The sequence below is a fragment of the Euprymna scolopes genome, chromosome 23 (genome assembly GCF_053919585.1).
Source record: "Euprymna scolopes isolate OS-2025 chromosome 23, ASM5391958v1, whole genome shotgun sequence".
Lineage (NCBI taxonomy): Eukaryota > Metazoa > Mollusca > Cephalopoda > Sepiida > Sepiolidae > Euprymna > Euprymna scolopes.
In genome coordinates, this window is record NC_136504.1 from 18,793,001 (window position 1) to 18,816,603 (window position 23,603).

The 23,603-nt window shown below is 34.5% G+C and overlaps 1 protein-coding gene across 1 annotated transcript in view; it reads left to right on the forward strand.

The window, feature by feature from the left end:
- LOC145245789 (uncharacterized) overlaps window positions 1-18,541 on the forward strand; it is a 49,453-nt gene extending 30,912 nt beyond the window's left edge. The window contains exons 5-8 of the mRNA XM_080107431.1: window positions 413-568; window positions 4,365-4,479; window positions 8,719-8,910; window positions 10,368-18,541. Of these exons, the coding sequence (XP_079963557.1) occupies window positions 413-568; window positions 4,365-4,479; window positions 8,719-8,910; window positions 10,368-12,424 (2,520 nt within the window). The 3' untranslated portion in view covers window positions 12,425-18,541. The remainder of the gene's footprint in view (window positions 1-412; window positions 569-4,364; window positions 4,480-8,718; window positions 8,911-10,367) is intronic.
- The last annotated feature ends 5,062 nt before the right edge of the window (window positions 18,542-23,603 follow it).

The following is a 23,603-nucleotide window of genomic DNA, read 5'->3' on the forward strand; positions in this document are numbered from 1 at the left end:
TACAGCATGCAGTGTTCACATTAAGCAAGGAGAATGAGGAAAACAATGGCTGCTGTATTTACTTAAAGGCTGGGGTTCTCATGGGGAAACAAGACTTCAGGGCATCTAATATGCATATGAAAGGCAGACAGTTTCAGTAAAAAGTCTGCTGATCAAAGAAAAGTCATCCTTTTTTGGCAGAAGTGAGTTGACTTTTGAGACTGGGAATTGGGGGAAAAAATTGTTGTCATGAAATTTATATTCCGAGAATACTAAAGAAAGAGAATAATAATATATGGCAGTCAAGATATTTGCTCTGCTGTAAAATAGATTAAGCAATTTAAATCGTTTTCTTTTTTTTTTTGCTTTATCTATTGCTTGTATTTTCTTATTTTGTAAATGATTTTTTCGTTTGCGTGTGTTTATTATTCAGGTGTTCCACAGTGATAAGGATGCTGTCACTTTAGATATGACTGATGAGACACAGTGTAACTGGATGATGTACGTCCGTTCTGCCTGCTCATCTGATAATCGACAAAACTTGGTTTCCTTCCAGTGTGAAGATAAGATATATTTTGTTGCAACCCGGGTATGTAAAACAAACATTGCTTTTATTTATTTTTTTTTTTGCAAGTAAAAGGAGCCATCATTCCTTCCTTTATTCTCCTCATTCACCGTCTTTTATTTGTTTATTTTGCTTTATTTGTTTATTTTTCTTTTTTCCTTTATTTTTCTTTCTTTCTTAATCTTTCTTTCATTATCTTTATTGATCTTTCTTTATTTATCTTAATTTCATTTTCTTTTTCTTTCATTATCTTCCATTATCTTTATCTTTCATTCTTTATCTTTCTTTATTTCTTATCTTTCTTTCATTCTTTATTTTTCATTCTTTATTTTTCATTCTTTATCTTTCTTATTTCTCTTTATCTTTCTTATTTCTCTTTATCTTTCTTTATCTTTCTTATTTCTCTTTATCTTTTATCTTTCTTATTTCTCTTTTTCTTTTATCTTTCTTATTTCTCTTTTTCTTTTATCTTTCTTATTTCTCTTTTTCTTTTTTCAACTTTATAGCATCAGAATATAGTAGTGTTATTTCATTTTAGTATCAGAAAAAAATGATATTTCGTTTTTTTATTTACTTTTTCTCTTTTCTTTTTCTTTTTTCTTTTCCCTTGTGTTTTTCTTTCATTTTCCCTTTTTCTTTTTCCTCTATTTTCTTGTTCTCCTTTTACTTCTTTCCTCTTTTTCTTTATTTTTATTTTTTTTTAATAATTAGTTTCCTAAACTTTTGTTTTTCTCTTTCTTTCATATTCTAAACTTTCACAAATTCCAAATTTTGAAATTATAAGAGATGCCACATTCCAATGTTTTTCAATTTTGATCCCTTAGTAATTATTAGAGAATATTCTTATCATTGTTTTGACTCTCGAGTATATATCTGATACAGTTAGACACAGTTAATCAATTGAGAACCACATCACTCTATCTAAAAACATATAAGATATAAACTGATATATACTCGAGCATCAAAATAATGAAAAGAATATTCTCTTGTCATAGCCCTAGTAATTATTTTTACCATCTAAAAACCAAATCAGATTTGTTTCACACATCCAAATCCTCTATATATCAAGTTTCAAGTCTGTAGACCAAAAATTGACAGAGGAGTTTGGTAGAGACGAAAAAATAACTCCTTAATAATTTATTGTAAGAAAAGATTTACATTTTTGAAAAGATAACTTTTAATAATTTATTGTAAAAAAAACTTTTACATTTTAGAAAAGATTAGTCTTCTTTATAATTTAGCATTAAAAAAGGTTTACATTTTTAAAGAAAAAACTTCTCAATGATTTATTGTAAAAAAAGATTTACATTTTTTAAGATAACTCTTCTTAATAATTTAATGTAAGAAAAATTTTACATTTTTGAAAAGATAACTCTTAATAATTTATTGTAAAAAAAGATTTACATTTTTGAAAAGATAACTTTTTAATAATTTAATGTAAGAAGAATTTTACATTTTTGAAAAGATAACTCTTCTTAATAATTTAATGTAAGAAAATTTTTACATTTTTGAAAAGATAACTCTTTTTAATAATTTATTGTAAGAAAAGTTTCACATTTTTGAAAAGAACTCTTTTTAATAATTTATTTAAAAAAAAGGTTTACATTTTTAACAGATGACTCCTCTTAATAATTTAGTGTAAGAAAAGATACTTCAATGAAGAAATACATGAAAAAAAATATATTTCAACAAAATTAATCAGAAATGTTGTAATTTAAAACATATAATTACTTCTGAGTTCTTTTACTTATTTTTTTAAAAACTCTTTAATTTATAAATAAGAAGCCAAGAGGCAGGGATACAGTGTCTGCTGGCAATTATATATTTTTTTTTTACCAACTATTTTTGTTAATACGATTTTGAAACTTAAATTTATTCATTACAGTTTTCTTTCGAATTAACTATTTTAAATAAATTGATGCTAGTGTATTCTAATTGGATATCAAGAAAATGCATTTTAAATAAAAATGCTGTGATGTAATTACGTGTGATGTCGAAATTAGTAACAATTTTTATGTTACGAAAACAATCGGGTAGAAAAATATCGATGCCTCTGTCCAGTCTCAAGAGAGGGTAGATACCCCTTGTAAGGGTAGCTGCACGTGTAATTGTGAGGCAAGAGTTGCACAAGCACCTACGACACCTCTCCTGAATCATCGCTGCTTGAGTCCAGTGGCAAGGAGAAGTCCAGGACGACTGGAAACAATACCGAGATTAACAGAGAGTACATACAGCAGAATTCTGGGTTTGTATTACTGTACACATAGATTCGAAAAAGTTGTCAAAAAACAAATATAGAACAAATAAATGTTATCAAAGGCAAGATAAGTTACTTTTCTACCTAACTGGATATAATTCACGTGTTTTTATTCAGTGTAACATGTTTATTCAGCTCGAAAAACATGCAATGTTTACCGATGTATTGGAAAATTCAAAATGGCAGCCGACTGTCTCTCGGAGAGGGTACGTTTGGGAAAAGGTATTATAAATAATAAACTAGACAAAATACTGTTAGAAAACAACCGAATACATGTCAACTTATGTCACGGTAACATATATTGAGCGAATTTCTAACAGTATTTTGTCTAGTTTATTATTTATAATACCTTTTCCCAAACGTACCCTCTCCGAGAGACAGTCGGCTGCCATTTTGAATTTTCCAATACATCGGTAAACATTGCATGTTTTTCGAGCTGAATAAACATGTTACACTGAATAAAAACACGTGAATTATATCCAGTTAGGTAGAAAAGTAACTTATCTTGCCTTTGATAACATTTATTTGTTCTATATTTGTTTTTTGACAACTTTTTCGAATCTATGTGTACAGTAATACAAACCCAGAATTCTCAAATGGTTACCCATTTTAGTACTGACCAAGCTCAACGTTGCTTAACTTTGGTGATCTAACAGGACCTGGTTTGTCAACATGAATTATGCTGTATTGAGTAGAAAAATAATTATAAAAAAAAAGTACAATTTATCGAATAATGCAGTTTTATCGATTTAGTCTATTGCAACCAATTCTTATGACAAACTGACTTATCTCTCTTGTTTTTAGTTAACTTTTGTCATTTCAAATTAGAAAATGGTGGATCGATTATAACAATGTGTTTTTTTGTAAAAAGTAGTTCTAGTAGATTTTTTACTTGATGACTTTTGGAATATTTTTTCTTAATTTCTTCATAAAAAATAATTATGTAATCATGTTTTTACTTAAAATGCATTTAAAAAAATTTTTTTTTCAGATATCCAATTATAATGCACAAGCACCAATAAATTAATAATTAATTGAATTGTATGGTGCTTCTATATTATACAGACAAAAAATATTGAATTTCAAGTAAAACAAATCGGTATCTACATAATTATCATGTCGCAAATTCAAAAAATTAAGAAAAACGATAAGGGAGAAAAATAGTTATTAATGAAAATAATTTTAATAAGGTTAATGAAAACCTTTTTATTGATAAAGTTTATATGGGTAATAAATTTTGTCCAACATTTTGAATTAAGTTACCTGACGTAAGCAACAGAACTTAATTATCTCCCCTGTCAACTTTTTTTTTTTTTTTTTACTAAGTGTAATATAGTGATTTCACTTCCTTTCATGAATTTCTTTTTTCATTAATAATTATTTTTCTACTGTATCGTATTTTGTAATTTTTGGATATGTTACTGTTTGAGACCTGACAATTACGTAGGTACCATTCATTTCACTTGAAATTCAATAATTTTTTCATTTTTATAATATAAAAGCACCAATCGTATTTTAAACTTCATAAATCATGCTAATTTGTATTTATGCAATTCGGTTTAGATGATTCATATCGGTGATGAATTACGGGTCGGTTACGCTGCAAACTATACACTGATGATGCTAGCAAATTCCACATCAGCCATTTCAGATTGCATTCTTTCGGATATGAATGCAGGTAGGTTACTTTATAATAATCATCATTATTTTTATTAAAACTCGAAGTGAGTAACTTTAAACATTGATATGTAATCTATCCCGGGTTACACCTGCATGTTGAAAATTGTGATTTTCCTGTGAATGTTGGTTAGTACAAAAAGAGTCGAGGGTTAAGGCTGACGTATGTTAAACTCTGTAGCTGAGGTCGATGATAGCACTTGAAATAGGTCATTCGGGTTTGTGGGAAAGATAACATGGAAAGAAACAAGGAAGGAGGGAGAGCATGAAAGAAAGGAAGATATCTTTTCACTCGCGTGCAAGTCAGTCTGGTTTCCGATTTTGGGCGGAACAGATACGTGAAGATTGGCGCAAAAATGTGTAGGACAAAGAAACCCAAAAAAGAGTTAAGAACGGTCGACAAGAAAGAATGTTGAACCGCTAAGACTGAGAAAGAAATAAACTAAGCATTAATTAATTAAAGGAACCCTCCGACATTATTTTGTGCATGCATTTCCCTTTTGCAGCTATGAACTACGAATACCAAGATAACAGAAAAAAGGGTAGGGTGAACTTTATTGCGTATATATATGCACACACACACACACACTAGATGTATTACGATTACATACATAGACAAAGAGACACACGTAATGAGATATACACGCAACGAGCAATACCCCCCCCCCCCCGAAATTCTACAATATGTTTGCACAGTTTGAAGATTTCTTTAATATTAATTTTGAGTAAGACGTCGAGAAAAGAAAATGGTTCACAACAATCAGTCTACACTTGCACTAGAAGAATGCTGTGAAGCAACAGTTAAAAAGGCAAATCAATGGATCTGTAACGTCATTAGATATCTAGAACAATAAATGAAGAGTTAACAGCAAGTACAAGTCATGTCGGTGTAATTAACTTGTTTTGGATATGAACCGCAAAAAGTTCATGTCATCAACGCTAACATCTCATCAAGCAGTCGATCCAGTGGGTGGGACCTCATTCTGATTGAAAGGGGGGGGTGCAAAACAACTGCCAAGGCCCTCAAATATTGCACATAAATTACTGGTGTCTCGTATGTAGAACAACCGTTTGCCAGCGCTTATCCTGCAAGCCGTTTGTACAAATAAAAATTAAACTGCATCCAGTGGTGGTGTCCCAATTTGGGACCTTTGTGGAATGTGGAGGTATCCGCTCAGTTACCAGTACTCCCAGGCTCACCCTGACATGGAATGATAGCACCTGTCAGAGTAAGTTAAATAGAATTTTCATGACACTAAACTGTTTTGCACATCCTTTAGCAAGATGGTCACCTCTATTTCACCTTACTACCTCTTTATCGGCATATCCTGTTTATAAGTCCTGTCAATTACTGAAGACCCACCTATTCTACGTATGACATAAAACTGTATCCCGTGTGACAATATTATCAGATTGAAAGGGTTAATGCAAATCTGGCTTTTCTGAAAAAGAAAAAAAATTAAAAACTTACAAATTGATAAACAAAAATGCGAAATTCTAGTGAAAAGAATTATTTTTCTGTTTCAGGATTTTTAAGGGATGTTGGCGTCATGTGGATTGGAATTGAGCCATCTGGCTTTCATAACTGGTGCATGTCATTTAAGGTGACTGGACAGTGATTGATTAACTCTCGAGAGACATATCTTATAGTTTGGCAACGATTAAATAAAGGTGCATTTGTTCATGTGATGATGATTTTGTCGGGTAGGGGTAAGGGTGGAACATTCCCCCAGTTGAAGTAACAATAAGAGGTAGAAAATAAATGAAGGAAAGAAAATTAGATCTACACTGTGATAATCCCTCAACTTGAGAGCTTTAAGAGTGTGGAGTCACTCCTAGTTACCTGGTGTTACCAAATCAAGCTGTCTGAAGATATTGGCTTCCTGACCTAAAATGCGCCAAACGTTAATGTTGTTGTATTTTTCTTTTCCTTTTGGAAAACTCAATCATGTTCTGCAAAGCCAAAAACAAAAATAACAATTTTCCTCTACAATATAACCAAACCAAACAAAACATTTTATCATTATTTCCATGGCAGGTGCTCGTCTGAACTCCAATCTCTGGTCCCCCCTCGCCAATCTTTCACGAAAAACACCCGTCTAGCTGAATCCACTGTGAAAAATTTCCCCCACTCTATATCTGTGCCTAAATCAAAACGCGGATTCCATGAACAAAGCTTCTTTCTTAGAACTGCACGCCTGTGGAACTCTGTTCCGTCTGCCTGCTTCCCACCGGACTACAACTTGGATGTCATTAAGTCCAATGTTAACAAATTCCTAATGAACCGCCCCCTTAATTAAACACTTCATCAAATCTCCACACTAGCGTAGGGTACTTGCAATAACCCTTATCCCTGAGTGGCTTCCGGGCCTTGATAAGTGGTGATCACTGTGTAAAAAAAAACAAAACAAAAAAAAAACACCATAAATAAATATTTGAAGATATAAAGAATTTGAAGCATAAAAACTTTTACCAAAATGACCGGATTTGGCAGTAAATAACCTTAAAAGGGTTGATATGCTGTAAAACAAAACAAACTCTTCGTTAACACTACTTTCAGGTCCACTCTGACCTAAAGTAGTAATACCTGTCAGAACGTTATCTATTGGTTCAATAGAAACTATCATTTACAGACTATTTATTTGTAAAACTTATATCTACAAACGAATTGAATACAAAGTTATATGTAAGGTTTCGGAGTGAGCCAACAATGGCTGATATGCTGCAAAATCCAACAAGCAATCAATTCTGTAATTTCTCTTTTATGAAAATCGCTGCAGACAATGCATGAAGCCACTTGATGTAACAAGCTTTAAAAAAAAATACTACTTCAAAGTTAAAAAATACTACTTCAAAGTTAAAAAATACTACTTCAAAGTTAAAAAATACTACTTCAAAGTTAAAAATTAATTAGGAATAAGTCTTATATGAATAGATTCCAACCCAGAAAACAGCAATTCTTCCCTCTTTGTCAGAAACATCGCTCTTGGAATGTGTCAACTAAAGATAAATTTGTCCATAGAGCCATGATTTTGTAACCAGCATCCTTGAAATACTAGGATGTTCATCTATCAGAACAACATCTTGGATGACATATGCTGAATTGTGAAGCAAAGGTTGTGCAATCCCTAACCAATCTTCTGAGTTGGTGCTACTTGATTCCAGTGACAAAGATAAGTCTAGGACGACTGGAAACAATGCTGAGATAAGTGGAGAGTCCATACATTGCCTGGTACACAAATGGTCACCCATTTTTTAGTACTGGCCAGGCTCAACAATGCTTAACTTCAGTGACTGACCTTGAAACATCAGATGTGTAATGAAAGGTTATAAATGTTAATACTACTGTTGTAATATTTTTTTAAATAATGAGGTAAGCTCCCTCAAAATTGGGAAATTCTATTTATAAACGCTGCTGATAGGAACTGACGAATCAAATTAATTCACATTCTGCTATTAACCAATCAGAAACTAGAATTGCTCCATAAAAATTAAATCTTTTAGCATTCCAGCACATAATTTTTTCGTGTCAACATGAGAAGCATCTTTTGCTCTTTGGCAGCAAAATTATAAAGTCCAGAACCTGTACAGAACAGCTGCCCACTAAGAATTCTCCATCTGTGGTACTTGTATAGAATAACTACCCATCTGAAATTAAACTTTTGCTAACATTGCACAGACATCATTTTGATCCCACCTAATGCGTTTCATTCAACTTTAAAAAGGCAAAGCTAGCAACTATTATTTTTACTCATATTTTTAGTAATTTCAAAATCTTACTCATACGAAATATACAAATTACTGGCAGACATGTAGAATGCCTAGTTCTAATTATACAAATAAAGTATTTTTTAATTTTCGTATTGGATTTCCTTTTTAAACAAGTGAAACATGCATGTCCCCTCCCCCCGAAAACACCTGACGAAGGCCGGAGGGCAAAACGGCTGAAATGTTGTGACAATAACAACCAAGATGAGGAAGTCAGTCCGACAATCTCATTCAGCATTTAACATGAAATTTGTTACAAAAAGATGTCAGAGAGATTCTTTGATGAGGAATTGTAAAATACATTTCTCAGAAATTTCTAAAAAGTGTTGCCATTATTTTGTGTCATTTAAAAATGAAAAAAAAAAAAGGATTTCTTTAATTGTTTTCTTTCTCACTCAATTCATCTTTGACTTCTTGAACTTCAATTCATTGTTTTTCATTCATCATTATTATTTACTGCTTTATGTTCCAGGGTCAGGTGTCAGTGAAGATTCGAGCGTTGAATCACATACGGTTCTGCATGACAATTCTTACGATGAAGGCATGGATACAGTCTCTACAGAATCTGATGTAAAGGTGGACATTTCTCTCCTGCCTTCACGTGAAATCTTTCTCCGAGGGGTTGATCGAACACGATCAAAAAAGAATTCTATAAGAAATTCAGGTAAAAGACACTTTTTGGGTTTCATTTTTTTAATAAATTTCTTTTTTATTTTTTAAATTTTTTTACATGTGCCTTAAAATAAAATGGTCACTCACAATGACTGCTTCTACCACATCTTGCATCGTCCGAACTACTGTTTTCTGCTAACACCTCAATTTTAAGTTTCTGTCATCCATTCTGTTATGGTGAGGTATTCAATAGTTTGAACATGCAATTTGTTGCCCAGAAGGACAATTTTGGGGTTGGAATCTATCCATCTGAAATCCATTGTTGCACAGTGTTATTAGACATAGGAACATGAAATGTGTTGCACAGTGTTATTAGACATAGGAACATGAAATTGGTTAGCTTTTGTCATTGAAGTAATTTTATTTTTTCTTTAGCTTCTTATACAAAGTGGGTTTATACTTTGTCTGGAGTGATTTCTATAAAAAAAAAAAATATTTTACAATCACAATGTAATTCTTTGTACATCTTTGTCTGGATGGCACAAGTGTGGCGGCTAACAGCTGAGGACAACCGTCAAAGAGGACTTGGCTGAATTTTCACATCCACAAGTGGTCGGCTTTTAATCGTTGAATCACAGTTGCTCAAGACTGCCTGTCATGATTAAAAATGTAGTATACAGACTAAGAAAGAATGTGGCTTAATCGACCAGGGTCTACACTGTTGCAACAACTACAACATGGTCACTAACATAGAAGTCCTCAATAAGATCGATATCTATTGAGGTAATGATTCTTAAATTGCTACTCAATGGTTTGGCTGCATCATAAGAATCTGTGCAGATTCAGTCTTTACTTTACTAAACTTGTTGGCCAAGCAGTTATAGCGACATCTGTGACATGGTTCTTCTTTCGGAGGCACAGGTTCAACTCCTGTACAAGTTTAATTTTTTCTATTTGTGATTTTCCATGTTTTGGGTTAAATAAATATTTTATTTACGATGATAGATTAAGGTAGTTTGTTTGAAGCATTGTTTAATGTATATATGAGAAGAAATTTAAGTTTATAGAAGGCAGAACAATGCAAAGGTGTGACGGATAGACTGAAACTGCTGCAAATTAAGATATAATGATGGAACCAGCTACGCAGTTTCACTTTTATTGATCCAATTCATGTGTATATGTATAATGGTACATGTATATATATTTTTTTATACAATATTTTACTTATAGGATGTTCTTACTTACGTCAGGCGGTCAGATGATTTGTCTGTGATGCTATATTTCGGGATGTCTTCCCTTTGTCAGGCATCTGTTTGACTTTCAAACGTGCATGGCATGTTTTATTGTAGATGGAGTGAACCTGCTCCATCTACAAGAAAGTGGTGCAAAGCTGTTAATTTTATCTGTTCTAGAGAAATATTTTTTTAATATATGTCCTTATATCATTTTATTATTACTATATCTATTTTTAAATGTTTTAACTACTTTCTAATTAATTTCTTTTCCCAGGATTCAAAGGTTATGTTTCCAAATTGTCAAAGGAGAATATTTCCTTGGGAAATGGCTTCCAAGGAGGATGTTCCAAAGATAGCAAGAACGTGACAATTGACTGCACAGACATTCAGCCTGGTTGTACTGACCTTCTTAGTCTTGAGGACGATGCAAAAAGACTAAGTTCAACCAAGATGCCTTTGAGTGCAGTATCCCTGGCAACCAGTGGCATGGATGATGTATGTCCCAGGACTGATTTAATTTCCCTCGCTGCGACAGCAACGGCAACTTCTTCAGACACATCGACGACAACCACAACATCATTGAAACGACGCGATCGACGTATGAATAATAATATTAGAAACAGTAGCAGCTTCAGCCGGGTGTGTGCTATCGAGAAAAAGTTATTACACAAGTGTGACTTCCGTGGTTGTGGTAAAGTGTTTGTCTCGCGATTCCTCCTCGATCGTCATATGGTTGTGCACAGTGCCCCACGCAATCATAAGTGCTTTTTCTGTGAGAAGTCCTTTCACAGGCGTGACCACCTAACTGCGCACTTGAACACCCACAAGCCGGACAAGCCTACGTGGGTGTGCAAGCACTGTGGAAAACAGTACATTTCTCGATTCATGCATCGGACACACATGGCTATGCATGCAGCCGAAAAAGGTAAGATCAACAACTGTCCGATCTGCAACAAGAAGTACAATAACAAGGAAGATCTACTTCTGCACCTTAAGATCCATGGGGGTATGATCTATCCGAAAGGTCATGAAAAGATCCACAAGTGTGTCGAATGTGGCAAGGCCTTTAATAAACGGAAAGACATGAAACGCCACATTGTTATGCACACGCGCAAGAGAGAGTACCGCTGCACGTTTTGTCCTCGTTTGTTCCGTCTCCAAGACCAGTTGCATCGACATTTCCGTAAGTTTCATAGCCATGCAGCGGACTGTGGACAATTATGCAGCGGTGCTGGCAGTGCTGCAGCCACAGCAGCTGACAATAACAGTCTTATCAGTGATGAGGATTGTGAAAACCTGAGTTTGACGAATGTATTACGTTGTTCCCCAACCAATGCTAGCGGCATCGCCAATAATAATAATAATAGTGCTGATTCTGGGGCCTCTGGTCCTTACCCCAGCCCTAGCAACAATCGAGAAATGCCTCCAATTCCTCAGTCTGCACTTTCTAAACTATCTATCCATGATAAAGATTATACAATTCGGGGTCAAGGATTAATCTTTGGCCCTTCTCAGGGTTCGTTAACTGCTCTTCTATACAAAAAAAATATGTTTGATCAACAGTCAAGCAGCAGTAATAGCAGCAATAGTAGCAGCACTTCTAGCAATGAGCCATCAGCCGTGCCACCAAATTCAAATCCTGTTGATAGTTACACGGAACCGCTCTTGAGTCTGATGGTGGATGATGTAAGTTCAAAGGTTATGGACAGTAACCAATTGGAAGATGATCAGGCTATTCTCCCCATCATTTCTCCTCTGGTCACTTCTTCAGCCATCACTTCCACATCTACGTTGTCCTCCTCAGACACAGTTCCCATCCGAAATTTGCAGGATGATGATAAACTAAATCCTGCTAAGGTTAACACTCCATCTACAATGGCAACAGTAGTCACCCATCACTCAGCCGGCCCACGCATACTGACCTCAACATCAATCCTCTATCAGCCTTCATCGATGCCAGAAAAAGATGGTCCAAATGAATCTGATCACATTCAGCATGTAAATATGTCCGTTCCATCTCTGCCAAGCGTACTCAAAGATGAATCTCTACGCTCATTATCATCTAGCTCTGACTTTGATGCTGACCGGTCAAACGGGGCGGTCAGTGAAAGTGATAGCCATCTATCTGTTTGCCGCAAATACTTTGAAAGACTTCAGTTGTATCGTGACTCTAATGGTAATTCGACTTTGAGTAAGGCTGTTGAAGATCGGGAAAATGTGACATTGAGTAGGCCATGCTCGATTGTTGGTCAGGGTCCAGATCCCCAAGCATTTGCTTGCTCGACTGTAGCAGTTGCTGAAAATGTAAAGACAGACGACAGATTGGTATAGGATTTCGTGCTAAGTGATGATTTAAAAAAAAAACAAAAAGAAAGTTTTTTTTGTGTTTTTTAAGCGTATGAGAGGAAACTGGTCCTTGGATTATTTGGACTACTGTTCTTATCTCGAGTGTTATTTGCACATCCTTTCGACTAATGAAACCTCCAAACTTCTTTAAGTAAATCTCATTGATTTTTAGAATCTGCACGGAATTTCAAGCGGAACCCTTTATTTAATCCACGTGAATAGTATGTTCTTGTTCCATAAGGCATGACCCCCTCCAATAAATTAAATAAAGGTTTCCGTTAGAAATTCCATGTAGATTTCCATGTCTGATAGAAAGAGTTCAGAGTTCAGCAAGATACATTTCAAAGGTCAGAGGTTACATTGGCCAAAATATATGAATAACACTCAAGATGAAAACAATAATCAGAATAATCCAAATTATCAATCCTCATCTCAAAAATTCAGAAACATAGTAACTGGTCCTTTTTCGGTAATCTGGTCAGGAATATTGACTTTCTTGATCCAGCTTTGCTTGCATCTAAGCAAGACGAAATGATATGCCACGGTTCTAATCATGAACTTGTATAATAAAAGAACTAGCGATCAATGTACATGTGTGCGTTGATGAAACAAAACGTATACAAAACAATACTTATGCCCATCCACGTATAAACTCTTTTTTGTTTTTTCACTGTTAAACCTTTAACTACGAGCCAGATATAGTAATACACACATTCATCCACATCATATATATATATATACACGAGCATATGCACAGGTAAAATTCACTTGTATTTGTAGTTTCACGCCTTGTCTGAGTTTTGTTCTACACGTTGCATACATGGAGAAGCAATTTTGTCTGATCGTTTGTCAAAATTTACTTTGCATCATAAGTTCATTTTATTGGCACTCAACTCATGTTATTATACACAGACTTGAAAGAAGCAACTCGATACCCCACGAAAATAATTCATACACATTTAAACTTTCTGCTTTCTTTATCAACGGTCACCATTTGGAGCCATACTAAATAATAGTAAAAATTCGAAACATTGATATTTTATACAAATTGACAATTTTTTCGTATTATTTGGATTCTTCGGACTATTATTCTCATCTTGAGTTTTATTTTCGCAACGTTCCGGTTGATGTAATCTCTGACCTTCTTCAGGTGAATCTTTCTGTCGAACTCTGGAATCTTTCTGTTAACCTCTGGAATCTTTCTGTCGACCTCTGGAATCTTTCTGTCGACCTCTGGAATCTTTCTGTCGACCTCTGGAATCTTTCTGTCGACCTCTGGAATCTTTCTGTCAGACTCTGGAATCTTTCTGTCAGACTCTGGAATCTTTCTATCGGACTCTGGAATCTGCACAAAATTTTAAATGGAACCCTCTATTTAATCCACAGAGGTAGCATGCTCTTGTTCTGTCAACTATGACTGGGTAGGAGTCCTAAGTAATTCACAATGTGGATTAAATAAAGGGTTCTGTCTGAAATTTTGTGCTGATTTCTGAATTCAACAAGGTACACCTGAAGAAGATCAGATTTTACATTGACTGAAGTGTGAAAAATAAAAACTCAAGATGAAGATGAGAACAGTAGTGTGAAAAAATCCAGAATAATATGAATAATCAATCCTCATCTCAAAAATTCAGAAACATAATCACAATTTTTTTTTTATGCGTCCGACATCAATATATCTCTCTAGTATCACTATTTAAGCAGAGTTTGGGTCAAAGAAGCATTATGAGTTTCAGAGAAGACATATTATAGGCTAATGTGAAGGTAGACATAATCAGGCTTGGGATTCCATTGTTAACCAAATGATTATCTAATTCATCAGTGAGGGAAAATAATCAATATTATCTTGCATAGGTTGATCTGGACCCGTTGACCGAAGCCTTTGTTATTAATGATGCTAAGGGTTTCTATTTACTTCTTTCATGTGTATATCTATTCATTCTGTCATGTTCAGAGTTTATTCAGGTGCTTGTTTAGATTAATACACAAGTGAAATATGACAGTTCAAAATGAATTGACATAACTATTTGATATACCTACGTATCAATCACAGGGGCACAGGCCTGGATCAGAGTGTAGTATCTGTTCTGATGCTACACTCAAGTTAATTTATCCTTAACCAATGGAGGGGGGAACCTTTCTATACTGAGGCAATTTTATTTTTGCCTACTTCCAGAGTGCTCCTTTTTTTGGGGGAGAGCTGGTTTTCTCCTACATTAAAAATGACCTTGTGTTACATTTTGCTTTCGTGGGGAAGCAAATAAATACCTACTTACGTATCAATCGAAAGTATTTCTGCACACCAAAAATTAAAGAAAATTATCAAATAGAATTTTAATGAAAATATAAAATTTTGTTCCTGTCCAGAATTCCCCCATATCAAAAAAGAAAAGAAAAATCTGTATAATATATGTACTCATGACAAAACGAAAATATCATATTCCAAAAATCGTGTAAATTGATCAAGTATTTTTATTTTTAAATGATGAAATTAAAGTTTATAAGTATTCGAGAAGTAACTGTCTGAACCGCCATTTTGATTTTCCTATTCAAAAATAAAACTACTTGATCAATTTATGTGAATTTTTTAAAATATATTTTCTTTTCGTCATGGGTATATGCATCATACAGATTTTTCTTTATTTTTGTTTTTAATATAAGGATAATTCTGGACAAGAACTAATTTTACTATTTGTAGTCAACAGCCAAGTACGTCCAAGGATGGAGTACTGTTGCCATATCTGGGCAGGAGCTGCTAAAAACAGCCTATCCTGCCTTGACAGAGTACAAAATAGACTTCATGGCTTAGTGGGGGATGCCCTTTTCTCTACCCTGCAACCTCTCTCCCACAGAAGAGACGTTGCGAGCCTATCCTTGTTTTATCGTTATTTCCATGGCAGGTGCTCATCTGAACTCCAATCTCTGGTCCCCCCTCGCCAATCTTTCACGAAAAGCACCCGTCTAGCTGAATCCACTGTGAAAAATTTCCCCCACTCTATATCTGTGCCTAAATCAAAACGCGGATTCCATGAACAAAGCTTCTTTCTTAGAACTGCACGCCTGTGGAACTCTGTTCCGTCTGCCTGCTTCCCACCGGACTACAACTTGGATGTCATTAAGTCCAACATTAACAAATTCCTAATGAACCGCCCCCTTAAGTAAACACTTCATCAAATCTCCACACTAACGTAATGTACTTGCAATAACCCTTATCCCTGAGTGGCTTGATAAGTGGTGATCACTGTGTAAAAAAAAAAAAAAAAAACCCAAAAGGACAAAAGTTCATGGTACTCTCATGTGAGAAAAAGGGAAATAATCGTCTTAACAATGCATGATGGAAATATTAGTTAGAAATGAATTTTATTTATAACTAAAATTCCACTTGATAATTTTCCATAATTTTTGGTGTATGCATAATTTTGCCTGATATATATATTTATATATACGTCAAATAGCTTTCCAGTTACTTTATTTGGAATTTTCATTTGTGTATTAATCGAAACAACCACCTTTATTTAAAAATGTCTAAGCTTTTAATATTTAAAAAAGAAATCACTTACATAGGACGCGGGCACTTTTATGAGGCTTCAGTGGTCAAATCTTGTACATATTTTCTGTTTTTCTTTGTGAAAAATCCTTTTGTAGACTGGACCATTTGAAAGGCTAATTCAACATCCATCTGCATTCACTTGGCTTTAAATGCATGTTGCTACTGAAAAGTGTAAGATTAACCATTTACCTGGCAATATTAAATACCATTTCACAAGTTCATATTTGAAAATGTTTGTCTTGTGTGTTAGAAATCTTCGAAATATTGTGATACTATCAGTGTATAGTTAGCACAATCATGTTGACACACCAGTTTTCAACAGATCACCAAAATTAAACAACATTGAGCCTGGTCAGTACGAGAGGGGTAACCATTTGGGAAGGCTAGGTGCTGTATGTACCATGCCAAATCATAGAAATTTCCATGTTAATATCTGGAGGTGCATTAATTCACTGGGAGAGGTATGCACCCCTAGTTAAGACATGCATCTAGGAGAAGGTAACTTTGATGTAAATAATCAGCATTGCACCAACAAGAATTAGCAGTAATAGCAAAAAGTGTGGTTGGTTCTACACAAAGCCCTCACCACTATAAAAAAACTCATCTGTGTGGATTTCCAAGCAACTTAGTTGTTGTGGCGGAAGCTCATGTATCGAAATTGATGGGAGAGTCCATCATAGTTAGAAAGTAATAAGAAAAAATATAGCTGAACAAAGATATAGGAAATTGTTCACCAAGAAACACGAAAGAAAACTAAATTACATTGATAAAATATAGCATAATGGATTAAGTAATTTATATTTCCAAGAAGAAAGCCAATTTCAAATAATTACGGATTAAAATTTTCAAAATAAGGTGTATGGCTATTAAAAAAAAAAAAAAAAGTCTCCTTTTAGTCTTGAGAGACAATGAATATCTCCTGCCAAAATGCCTGCATGAGGAGAATAGTTTACTTCTACTTGCACAGCTGTCATTGCTCCAAGGCAGCATTCATGCCGCAAATTTATCTGACATAAATCCAGTACAAATAGACAAAAGTCTATAGAAGCTAGAAGTAATTGTAAGAAGGAAATAGCCACAGCCCAAAAAGAATATACCAACCACCACCAAAAATATACCAACCACCAGAAAACACATTGAAGCACAGAAATTAGGAACTCGTGAAAAATCTATAACAATGTAGTAAATAATGAGCAATAAACATTTCTCCCACTATCCAACACTCTTGAAGTTGTTTGCATGGCAACCAAGAAGGCTAATCTGCTTGCCCGGCAGTGTGCCTGCAACTCTTCTTTAGACTCAGCAAATCACTTTCTCCCAGATTTTCCTCTGTGGACAGAAACCATGCTAAATGATCTGGAAATCACCCCTTCCCAAGTACATGATATCATAAAAAACCTAGACACCTCAAAAGCATATGGACCTGATCTCATTCTGGCTGTACTATTAAAAAAATGCTCTGCTGAGGTTGCTCCAGTTTTCTCAAAATTTTTCAACAAATGTCTTAATAAATCTTGCTTTCCTGACTTCTGGAAAACCGCAAAAATTCTGATGAAAGAATTGACCCATTAAATTATCGCCCCCATTAACCTCCTCCCTCTTTTCACGAAAATATTTGAGTCTATAATTAATCCAGCTCTAGTCCATGACCTCACAGCTGCTAAAGTTCTGACCGACCAACAGTATGGGTTTAGATAAGCCCGTTCTGCTGCAGATATTCTAACTGTAATCTCTGAACGTATATACCATGCACTGGATAAAGCAGGGGAGGCTAGGGCAGTAGCCCTAGATATATCAAATGCCTTTGACAGGGTATGGCACAATGGTCTTCTCATAAAAATCAGATCCTATGGTATTACTGGTCAAATACTTAACATAATTAAATCCTTCTTAAGTAAGAGAAGAATCCAGGTTGTCCTCGATGGTTGTACGTCAAAACAGTATGATGAGCTATAACTTTTACCCATTTTTAACGGACTAACAAGTATAGGAAGGTTATATTACGATAATACAATGTTGCCAGTTTAGCTCTCTGTTTTTTGACTCCCTGAGTAGATTACAGTGAAAGTTTTTTAATACTTATGGGATGAATCCATTGTGTATTTAAATAGGGATGATACCACAAAACCTATGGCATCATTATTAACATGAATCCTATTTTAATCTAAGATCAGAAAAAAAGACAAGGTTTACTTGAGAAACTAAAAAAAAAAATTCATCATAATTTTGTACACATTTAAAATCTTCTGAAGTATTTTGTTCCCATGTGGGAATGTTGCCAGGTAAAATGCTTGTGATCTTTTGCTCTGCATGCTGTTCTATGAAAACAAGGAACACTCTAAAATTGAATGACTTTCACCAATCATGGTATACAAAATGTTTTGCATAACTGGATTTCAACTAATTAATATCATAAATTTATTTGTTTGTTATGTCTCTTGGACGAAATTCCTTTTTGTAACCATCTGAACTCTAAAAAGAATTCATTACAAAAAATATACAATATTAATATAATATTGTTCTATATAATAATATACTAAGGTAATTTCATATTTGTATGTTTTTTTTTTAAGAATGTGAGAATGGGGATTGCCAAAAATGCAATGCAAAAAAAACGTAATTTTTAAATTTCATCTGATGGTGTTGTGTTGAATGTAAAATTCAAACTATTTCCTTAACCTTCGGGCTAGGATCAAAGTATATATCTTTGTTCTGTCCAAATATGGTAAAATAATATTATGAGGTATAATAATATTATGGAAATGTGTCACAAACTACTTCAAGGGTTTTAGAGATGCCCTTCCTCCTCCACAATAAAAACGGTCCTCTCGTGACGACGTCCGGTTCTACGCATGCGTCAGATGACGTCATGACCTGATTTACTTTAAATAGTTGAAGAACTGACTAAATTCCATGTACGTCGCGTTAGCTCAGTTGGTTAGCGCGTTGGTTCGTTATCTAAACGTTTTGGGTTCGAATCGTGGTGGGAGATGTCTTCTTTTTTTTTTATTCGATTTTTTAAATTTAAATATTGAACCAGTGTTATTTAAGCCATTTTTCACGTAATGTTCGTTTTTCTCGGGTTTTTTTACTTCGCTTATTCTTAGCGACACCCAAAAACACCCGGGTACCCACCAATTTTTTAAATTTTAATATCGAAACAGGCTTATTTAAGCCATTTTTCACGTGTTCATTTTTCTTTTTTGTTTTTTCGATTTTTACATTTAACATCGTTCGTTTGCTTAACGTTAGTTTTTTTTGTGTTTTTTTTTCGATGTTTTTATTACCCCCCTCCTCCCCCCGCTTAAGTTTTACCGTTCGTTTTTATGTTTTCTTTTTTTACTTCGCTTATAACAAACCTGGTCATTGACCTCATTTGCTGAATAGCTATTGCTTATGTCGTCATCGTAACGCTCTACGACTTCCGTGCGGGCACCTGTCAATTTGGTTCTTACTTAAATAAATTCAAACATCTTTCAGTAACTCATTCTGGCTGGCCAAACGGTTCATGTTTTTTTCACATTTTATTTTCAAACTTTGCCTCAGGGCTTCTGGTTCGATCCTACCCCTCTCCCTCCCCGGTTTCTTTTTTATTTAAGAGCACACACACCTCCAAACACCAGGGCAACACCGGGTACCCCCGATAGTCTATAATATAAATCTCACCTGTCTGTTTAAATGTATGTATGTATGTCTGCCTAAAACTTTCGACAGAGGCGAGGGATTTTCACGAGATCAGTATCGTTTTGAAGCTCCATCCATCAGACGACAAATATTGAAAAATTGGCTAAAAACATTCATTCCTTCACCCTCAACTTGGCACTTTTCTACAGTGAGGGTTGCTTTTTTTTCGCCGATATTTTCGAAAGTCATCCCCTCTTTTCAATTGACTAGCCTAAATTTAAACCTTCACCACTTCTGGTTTGGCGACGGACACAACAGCAAAGACATCAAATTTTTTTTCACGTTCTTTTCTTCCTTCGCGGTATGGGTTCAAGCCTGCATGCCTACTACCACTTTTTTGTTTTTTTTTCTCAACACATTTTTTTTTTTTGTTTATTTGCTCAACACATTTTTTATTTATTTATTTTTTTTGCTCTACACACACCTCCAAACACCCAGGCAACGCCGGGCACCCAGGCTAGTGACTAAATATATTTTGAAATATATTAATCAGCATAATTAGAGGTCACAGTTTGAATGAAGGTAGTGCAATAATATTATAGGGTATGTGTTTGTGCTGGACATCTATAGAATAGAAATGTCTCCCAAAGGCCTATAAGTGTTTTGGAGATAGACCCCCACCTCACCGAAAGCCAAATATATATATATATATATATATATATATATATATATATATATATATATATATATATATATATATATATATATAGAGAGAGAGAGAGATATTAGTGTTAGGATAATTAATCGGAGCTTTTTGGGGTATCGGAATCGGAAAAATTTTAGCCTATTTTCTTATGCCAAAACTGATTCCTTAAATTATCTTTTTTATTTAGTTTTGGTTTAAGAAACATCTTCCACTGCTTGAAGTAATAATAAAATAATAAATATTTATTGATTTAAACTTCCAGTAAGACTAAAATCTCTAGACCACCTCCTCACAAATGTGTTTTTATGTTTGAGAAAATATAGGCACATTTAAGATGTGTTTTTACAGTAATTGGGACAAAATAACACTTTTCTAGTTAAATATTTAGAGATTTATAAAGAATCTGAATCAGTAATTGTATCGGAATCGGGGGAAAATATTGGAATCGTCCCATCACTAATAAATATGTATTGAAACTACATAAAAGAAGTATACAACTATGGAATTTTCACTAGGACAATATTAATTCAGTGTTAATATACAGATCAAATTCATGAATATTTTATCCATCCAGTAACTCACCAAAATACCATCTGATTTTTTTTTTTACCACAAACAAAGGTGTATTGCCACTGAGATGTAAGGGCTCCTATTTGGAGTCATGTCTAACTGGGGAATGTGGGGAGTTCAGTAGCAAGATGTCTGTCCACATTATAGTTCACCATCAGAAATGGAAGAAAGAAAAAATAGGAGAAAGAAGGAAGTGGGGGGCACAACATTCATGATCATAGTTTTCTTTATCATTATTTCATAATTCATCATCGTCTACACAATTACAGGTATTTATATTATTTGGGTGTTCAAAAGATATCCATCCATCCATCCAGCACAGGCGCAGCCGAGATTGAACTCACTACACTAGTTTGTAGTGTAATTCAAATCTTGTCAATACCTGAATACTTGATGCTTCACCAAAACTATCAAGGGTATTTTTTTTATTGTGACGCTATCACTAGATGGGGTGCCTACCACGGTGTAGCCGAGAGAAGGATAGATGGTGCCAGTTTCTCAACCTGGTATTTTATCTTGCGATACATACAGCACCTCGCCTTCACAAATGGTCACCCAACTGGTACTGGGCAGGCTCAACAAATGTGGGGAGTTAAGTAGCGAGATGGCTGTCCACATTACAATTCATCAACAGAAATGGAGGAAAGAAAGAAATAGGAGAAAAAAGAAAGTGGGGCACAACATTCATGATTATAGTTTTTTTTTTTTTTTATCATTATTATTTCATAATTGATCGTTGCCTACACAATTGCAGGTATTTATCTTACTTGGCTGTTCAAAAGATATGTTGAAATATATTTGGAAAGTTAATGTCAAGACAAAAAAATTTAAATTTATTAGTTGAATTTTTCTTTTGCTGATGAAGGGGAAGAAAAATGTAACTGCTAAATTAATTTAATTTTTCAACTCTGCCTTGATATTAAATTTCCAAAATGAGAAGAAATATATTTAAGAAAAAAAAATGTGGGATTATATTTGTTTTTTGTTTTTGGAATCCTTTAAGGCTTCATGTGTATCCATTCTTTTGCAGCCTGTTACCTTCATCCTCACCTGAAGAAGGCCAGAGGATGCGTTGGCAGAAACGTGGTGAAACAACAACAACTATGAAGATGAGAATAAGATTCTGCAAAAGAATGAATGCATGAAGTAGGGTGTTGAGCAGCGAAAAAAAAAATGTCCGCCATTATTAGAAATGCCATTATTTTGAATGCGTTATTCTGTTCTTGAGTAGAATAGCGAAGCCTTATTTTTAGAGTCTCTCCCTGTCAATGACTTTGTATACATTTTCTTTTTAAAGCAATCGTAATTTGTCAACCATTTTTTAGTATTCATTTATCACTGTTTTTCTATCATCTTCTGCATCAATCGCTTTGCCATCACAGAGACAACGGCATACACCAACTGTGTACTTTTTTTCTTTTGTTTTTTTTTTTCAGGATTTATGTTTTTGTTTTTTGTTTTTTCTGGTGGACTGGGAAAATCTGACACAACCAAAATTTTGCTTTGCCTAGACATGCTCGATTGAGTATGACATTTACTATATCATTTAACTCCGAACTGGAAGAAAAGCAGATGAAGTCATATCTTTCCTAAGGGTATTTTTTTTTCTTTTGTCATTTCACCTCAAACAAGGCACAAGGCCATTTACTCATGATGGGCTACTATTTGGGATCAGATTTGCACGGATACTATTTTTATGGAATTGGGTAGTGAGATGTCTATTTAGATTACACTTGAATTTCTGCATTTCAGTACAGTCAGAGAAGGAAAGCCATCAGGGATCACATCCGAGACGCTCCATGGAGTAGTATCTTTTGTCTTCCTGTGAAACAATATGCAAATGAGACTACTGAATGGTTCAAAGCAGCAATTGAAGCACACAGAAGTACTTTCCGCAATGGTTCACCTCTGATTGTGCAACTGCTCAAAGGCAGCATGTATTCTGCAGACTTTTCCGACAATTGATGCAATAGGAATTCTTGGAAATAAATCTGTCCTGCTATTTGGTGAAGTGTTTGCTGAACAAGAGAGAGAACAGGAAGATCATAGATTTTTTAAGGCAAACATTCACAGAATCAAAAGAAAACCCCCCACCCCGACCCCACCCTTCTCCATCAAGTTCAGAAAGAGGATTGCATTGGCAGTGAGATACCTACTGGAGCTGTATTATTCTCATGTCTTAGATGATATAATATTTTACAACCTTCTTCAGATTTGTTTTTGTCGAATTCTAGAAACTGTATTGAATTTGAAATGGAGCACTTTATTTAATTCATAGTGATATCTTTGTTTTCTTTTCATCAACCATGATTGGTAAAAAGTCATAAGTAATTCGTAATTGTATTCTTAGTATCGCTGATGTTGAGGATTGATTAAAATGACTATAACTAAGCATTTTTATCCGTTGTACTGCAGATCCATGCGTTCTTTTATAACATTTAAAATGTGATTGAGATTGTCGGACTGACTTCTTCATCTTGGTTGTTATTGTCACAACGTTTCGGCCGTTTTACTCTCCGGCCTTCGTCAGGTGAACCGTTTGTTAGGAGTCTCGAACCCAACCCTTTATTATTATTACGGGGGTACCGTGTTCGGACTCCAGCTAGGCTTTGGGACATAGTTGCTGATTCTCTGTTTTCAATGTTACTTTTTCACTGCCTCCGTTCAGGATTGAACTCAGCACCTTTGGGTAACTGTAAACTTTGATACAACGT